The 6,835-nt window shown below is 37.5% G+C and overlaps 2 protein-coding genes across 3 annotated transcripts in view; one reads left to right on the top strand and one right to left on the bottom strand.

Moving 5' to 3' along the window:
- lrrc75bb (leucine rich repeat containing 75Bb) overlaps positions 1-6,835 on the bottom strand; it is a 54,618-nt gene that overhangs the window by 26,572 nt on the left and 21,211 nt on the right. The window lies entirely within an intron of this gene.
- On the top strand, positions 7-2,717 carry LOC307025551 (glutathione hydrolase 1 proenzyme-like). Its single transcript, XM_079660276.1, has 4 exons — positions 7-91; positions 531-643; positions 741-854; positions 1,502-2,717. The coding sequence occupies exons 1-4, from the start codon at positions 16-18 to the stop codon at positions 1,646-1,648; spliced, it is 450 nt and encodes a 149-aa protein (XP_079516402.1). The 5' UTR covers positions 7-15; the 3' UTR covers positions 1,649-2,717.

The raw sequence follows: 6,835 nt of genomic DNA, 5'->3' as shown, positions 1-6,835 counted from the left end.
CTTCTCAACAATGAGATGGACGACTTCAGCTCTCCGCTCATCACAAACGGCTTCGGAGTGCCTCCTTCACCCAACAACTTCATCAGACCAGGTCAGAATAAAACACACACACTCACACGGAAATGCACATAAGTGCTCTGAAACCAGTAGAGTTGTAATATACATAGACTGGCTGTTGGACAGTAGCGTACACAGAAATCGATCTGTCCTTCGACATTGTCATTATGTTTTTAAATAATGTTTGTCATTGGGTTAATACAAAAAAAAAGCGGATCAAATGTCTCCACCCCTCTCTGGAAGGTCTTATCTTTTATTATTTTACTATATTCAATCCAAGTATATTTTTATGGGTTTCAAGTTTATTCATCTGGAATACAATGTGGAATAGATTCAAAAAAATGATTAATATCCAACATATAACTTGTTTTTAAATAGATATTTTATGTAGTTACATACACATTATTTTAATAATGTTTAACATAAACCAATACAATACTTAAACTTATATATAATGTAATTTCTGTTTAAAGGAAAAAGGCCAATGTCTTCCATGTGTCCGGCTATCCTCTTTGACAAAAACAACAAAGTTAAGATGGTGGTTGGAGGCTCAGGAGGAACGAAAATCACAACTTCTATCGCTCAGGTAAAATTGCAAGAAGTTAAATCAATGAGTTGCATTTATTCAACTATTTAATTACTCTGTTGGGTTATAATTGTCTAAAATCTTTGTTGTTTTGAAGGTGATTCTAAATGCACTGTTCTTTGACTATGATCTGAAAAAAGCTGTGTCGGGGCCGAGGCTCCACAACCAGCTGGATCCCAACGCCACTGAAGCAGAACCAGACTTTGACAAAGTGAGTGTCACAAAAACAACACTGACGTATGTGAATGTGTGGGTAGACAATCCCTCACACAAAAGCCCAGCTAACATAAAGCCCTTCTAACTTCTTACCCAATAATTTCTTCATTATTTCTACCTTCAGGGGTGGAGAAAAAATATTTCAGCAATTTGTGGTGGTAACGGGCTATTTGTGGTCTGTCTAAAAATATGCAAATCCTCCTATATACCGTATATGGTTGCTGTAAAACTTGCTCATCTCAATATAATGTATTTTAAATGTACCATTAAGGGTAATTAATGGAAAGATATTAACTAGAAAACTAACCCTTTATTTAATGTTTTACTGGGATGTAAAATATGTAGCTTCTGTTGCTACCACTTAATTACGCATGATTTTGAAATATTATCTATTGTGTGTCGGGCAGCACATCATACTTCAGAGTTTTCTGTGATTACTGGCTTAATTGAAGATTTATTTTCGCAGACGTTACTCAACATGATTTCTTAAAATAGGCATCATTCCCAATTTATCAAAACGTTTTAAAACCAACACTCTGAACAAACTTGGCATTTTTTATCCCTGCTGTGCGCTAAAAAGATCTAACTTGAACATCGTGCCACATTTATTCAGTTTTCTTTCATATTTGCTCCTGTTTGCAGAACGTCCTGGAAGGTTTGGCATTGAAGAACCACGAGATAAAGTACCTGAAATCAACAATAGCTGTGGTGCAGGCGGTGGTTCGCTATGAAGACGGACTCCACGCTCAGTCAGATTCTCGCAAGTGGGCATACGCCGCCGGGTACTGAGGTCATAAACTCACCACTGATTATGCACAGAGCCTGTAGCAGCATGAACTTTGACACCAGTGCTACGAGCTGAGAGATTAGAGACTTAATAAAGAACAAGGAAACAACGTCGACACCAATTGTTCTTTCATTAACATAGAACATGCTTCACGACACAACTCAGATAACAGCACAGTGACTTTTGCTCTCTATGACCTTGAAACAAAGCGCCTCAGTCTGAAAAGAATTCTGAATATTTAGTCTAATGTCCGACGCATTTATATGGGGCATCATTTCAAGTGATTAAGACATGCACAAGCCATTAGAAGTTCAACCATCAGCACGTTTTTTTTAACAGCCTCATTCACACATGCTTCCAACCCCTACCTGTTTATGAAGCACTTAATCATTAGCAGTGTTCAGCTGTTCATTTTGTTTTCCTTTAAAGATATGATTTGTGACGTCAATGGTTATTGCTAAAAATTCAACTCAAGCAAACAGAATAAACCAAAACAAAAGGAAAAACCTCAAATAATTATCTTTTAATCTTTTAAAACGTTAACATATTTCACCAGGATGTTTCATAGGTGACAGCAGACAAATGGAGGACAGGCATAACCCATTTTAAAAATAAAAGACTATAAAACCTCAGGGACAAACAGTTCTAATGACTTACAGTAATGTCCCATAGCCCAGAGTGCAATGGCCTGTAATGACCCCATAACAATATTACAGCTGTTGCTGCTCACTGTCAGCGCTGGGATTCAGGGCTCTTCTTCTCTCAGCGCCAGTGTAAATGTGTTACATAATTATTCAAATGTAAAAAGAATGTAAAATGATACTGCCTTTATCAAAGTTTTGCTTGAAATGTCTGATCTACCTGTGATAGAAACTGTGATAACACAAAGGTTTAACATTCACAACACATATTTATTTAACTTACAATCTCAATGTTAGTAGATCACAATAGATTTTTATTGTTTTTATCAAATTGATTGAGGAGATATTGTCGATTATTTTATTTTCCTTCAAATTAAACACTTGAAATTAACATACTGTGATGAATAAAAACAAATTGCTTGTAAAAGTATTTCTGGTGTCAGGCTTTAATATTTAGTCAGGTGATCCTCCCATATATATAGTACCTAAGGTCATTAACAAGACTAAAGGGGCTTTCACACAGTAGCTGGGATATTTGAGTCTAAACTAAAGTGGAACAGAACCAAGATAACAATTTTGTCATCCGCCTTAGAGATATCCCGCCCCTTAGCCTATCTCATACAATGTGTTGGAGCAGTAGACAGTATAAGTGCTACATTGTGATGTCACTATGTTACGGAGGTAAACAAAGGAGACCAATTGAGGGGTTTCAGGCAGGGGAGGATTGTGTTGGAGAGAAACTCCACACATGGATATTAGCCTTTGCAGACCGTTTACATGCACAACCACCTATATTTCGATCTGAGTTGTTTTGATATAACGATAGTATTTATTGCCAAAAATACACAGATGAATGTAATGGTGTTTGGCGATTAGACCCGGTTGTGCGCAGAGGGGGTCATTACTAAAAAAAAGTAATATATTACATATTACATATTACTTTTTAAAAAAAAAGTAATATATTACACTACTTCGTTACTGTCTACATAAAGTAACTCGTTACTTTACTCATTACTTTACTCGTTACTTTACTCATTACTTTACTCGCAGGGCCGGCCCGCCCCTCCCTACAGGCAGATCACGCAGACTGCGGCGCACCTACAGTGTAAGCGCGCCACAGTTTTGCCTCTGCGAGACTCCACTTGCACCCCCAATTACTATTGCATTAAGGAAGACATAACACAAGTCTTTCTTTTGATATGCTCTTTAATAAAATAGGCTACCAGTCTACCACAACAAGCTAACAGTCTGTGAAACGTAAAGACACTAATTAATGAAACCAGTTCAAGACGCATTATTCTTATTCTTATCATTCTTTATGAGCGCAGTAACGGTAAGGTATCTAATTACTTATTGATTTAGTTTTCCATAACTTAGTAACAGAGATGGTCAAACTAAAGTGGTAGAGACATGGCAGAATTCCTACAACGAAGCGGGACATTGAACTGTTCACCCGTGAGAGGGCAATCAAGAAAAGAGAGCGAGCGGCCCCGTTGAGGAAGTTTACAGATGAAATGACTCAGCCATGTTTATGCAGCACTGCACGTGGAGATGTGGACGCGCAAATCGCGCAGATTACGTAGGCCTACATGTATACAAACCTGCGGCGGAAAACCCTCTTGTCAAAGTGATAGGGTTCGCTGGGGAGTGAACGCCCCTGATCGCTGATTGGGAGGAAAGGGAGCCAAACCCAAAAAGTGTAATAGGGCTTCTTTAAATGCTATGCGTATTGGCCCTGAAAACTGCAAGTACTTTTTAAAATGTGTGACTTGCACCACCTGCTGAGGTTTCATTATTATTTAGAAGATGATAAATGCAGAAATGATCAAGTCACACAACCATTTTCCTTGAAGGCCCAATTAAGCATAATCTGACTCCCACATAGTCATAATGAACTTTTGAGATATGCAACTCAAACAATTTACTTTCCCCTTGAGGCACTAACAGGTTGGTGTGTCAATGTCTATGTGTTCTTAATTTAAACCACTGCCTTGCATGACACTTTCATGGCATCTAAAAGCATAAAATACCTCCTGAGAAAAATCTGCTACATCAAGGGACTGTGTGACTGACTAAAAGTGTAAAAACAAGCCAGAGTCAACACCGGATTATATAACTGCTCAGGCTTTAAGTGAAGGATCATTTTGGCATAGTGTTGTTTAAATTAACGTTTTTTATACAAAGAGGGTCATTTCAAGAAGCGATGAAGTCACAATGTATCTACATTAACTCATTTGCCATACAACAAAGAAAGTGGGGCTTCACACAGACTCAAAGGTGCATGTTCTCATAACTCACATTTGTGCCTCAAAGGAAAACGGAGCAGAATCCATTTAAGAAGTCATTACTAATTCATAGGTCTCTCTCCTGAAATGTATCTCATTACTGCTTCCTTTGTCTCAAAGCTAAAGTGCTGCTCTGAAACAAAGGAAACAGGAAAACATGACGCAGATTATTGCTGATCATACTCAGAATAAAGTCTTTGGTTGAAAAGCACATCTGGTGACAATCACTCGTCTTTGTTCAGATTTTGCTTTATTGTGAAATCACAAATATTCACAGATGATAATTGTAAAAATGTGTGTTACTATTATACATAACATTTTCAGATATTAAATCACAGAAAATAACATGTTGTTGGTTTGAAAATAAAGTGTTTTTCTTTAGATAATGTTAACTGTCAACTTGACACAACATATATTTTGTTTAATGAAATTCTACAGCCTTTTCTTCGCTTTAAAAAAAGGCCACAATATGCCCTGGAAATAATGTTGTTTCACAGTTTCACATTTTTAAGGTCACAGTAAGTCAGAAGTTACTTAAAAAGGATTACATGGCTCAATAAAAAAATCCTACAAAGTTCAGTGAGGAAATAAAACATTCTCTGATAATTATGAAATTTGTTCTCTAAATTTTTTTTTAAATACTTTTCTTTTTAACACAGTTGCCTTTATAGACTGCTGCTGCAATATACTGTTTAATCCCACAGAGCTTTATAGCAGATCTCAGCAGTATATCAGCAGTTCTTTATAATCAGAATCAGAAACAGGTTTATTACCAGGTAGGTTTACACGTACGAGGAATCATGGTGTATTGTGTCAGTCCACGTCATTTAAAGAGGATATATTATGCTCATTGTCAACGTGTGAGAGAGAAACTGCCTCTGGAAAGGGACATTTGGATTTGTAGCCTTTGCAGACCATTTACATGAACACAAATCTACAGTATAACACACACCAGGAAAGGGAAAAACCAGAGAAGCATAATAGGGCCTCTTTTAAGTAGTATGACAATGGCGACACCAGTGACATCATTAATAGTTTCTTGATTGATTATTTAGATCATCACTGAAGAGCCTGAGCACCAAGGGTTAAAGGGATCACATTTTGTTGAAGGCACACTTTTGTTTTTAAAGGAATACTTCACCTCTTAAATACCCATTAACTCACCCCGTGTTACCTTGTACTGGCACAGTAACAAGGCATTAGAAAAAGGAGTTATTGTGATGGATTGAGATAAATGAGGAGCAAAAATATTTCACCACATCTGCTTACAATCTTTCACACGTCTCATTACAATCTCAGAAGCATGAATTTTCACATACTACGACATTTTAAGCACTGCATATAAAGAAGTGTTTAACAATAAGGATTAATCATCCAATTGACTTCAAGTCATCGAAAGTTTTCTCCGTTTTTGGATTCTGTGAGAAAAGAAAAGTTTTCTTTAAGAATCCAACATAGTGTGAGTATTTTATACACAGATGGTCAATGTTTTGTGGGTGAAGTATGCATTTTAAATGTGACCTATCATGCAAAATGCACTTTTGTACGTCTTTTATACATGAATATGTGTCCCCGGTGTTCCAGGGAACTCACCAAGTGTCAGAAAACACAACCCTCTCTATTTTCCTCCATACCCAAATCTCTTAAAAAGGGGCTGCAACGGATCTGATACAGACTGATCCAGATTTGAACACTTCTGTGACGTCACAGAAGTGGCGCTACGGCTATTGGTCCAACTCCACCAATCAGGAGGAGACAGCCACGGACATTGCCGTTTGAAAGCGCTGGAGACGCTGTGGTACATATGCCAGGCCTGTAGATGGTGCTGTTCTCACAGAATCAGCCCATGCAAAGACAGTGTTAAATTGAGCGAAATGAGGAATGGCTAAAATGCAGGATCTGTTTGGTATTTTGAAAAATAAAAAGTATAAATACGCATTATATAGGTGGTCCTACACTATATTATTCAAATATAGCATGATAGGTCCACTTTAAAGGTCCCCTATTATACTGTTTTTCATCAATATATAGGTCTCAGATACTCGAAATATCAAAAAGATTGTGCATTGTAGCATCCCATAAACCCCTCTGTTTCAGCCCTGTTTCAAAAGTGCTGATTCTCTGTCTGTTACTTTAGATGAAAATAAGGAGCCACTCCCCACGCCCCTCTGAGAGATATTTGGTTAAAAAGAACACAATGGTGCTCTAGGAGGAGATTCATGTGATAAGGTGTGTGTGTGTGTGTGTGTGTGGGGGGGGTGTT

The sequence above is a fragment of the Notothenia rossii genome, assembly GCF_949606895.1.
Source record: "Notothenia rossii genome assembly, chromosome: 11".
Classification (NCBI taxonomy): Eukaryota; Metazoa; Chordata; class Actinopteri; order Perciformes; family Nototheniidae; genus Notothenia; species Notothenia rossii.
The sequence above is the reverse complement of the archived record's forward strand: the minus strand, read 5'-3'. Positions and strand labels throughout refer to the sequence as shown.

What these genes read in the sequence shown, in the direction of transcription:
- LOC307025551 (XM_079660276.1), top strand. Translation starts at nt 16, where the DNA reads ATGGACGACTTCAGCTCTCCGCTCATCACAAACGGCTTCGGAGTGCCT. An exon ending in TCACAACTTCTATCGCTCAG is followed by an intron (nt 644 to 740) that starts GTAAAATTGCAA and finishes GTTGTTTTGAAG; the next exon opens with GTGATTCTAAATGCACTGTT. An exon ending in CAGAACCAGACTTTGACAAA is followed by an intron (nt 855 to 1,501) that starts GTGAGTGTCACA and finishes TCCTGTTTGCAG; the next exon opens with AACGTCCTGGAAGGTTTGGC.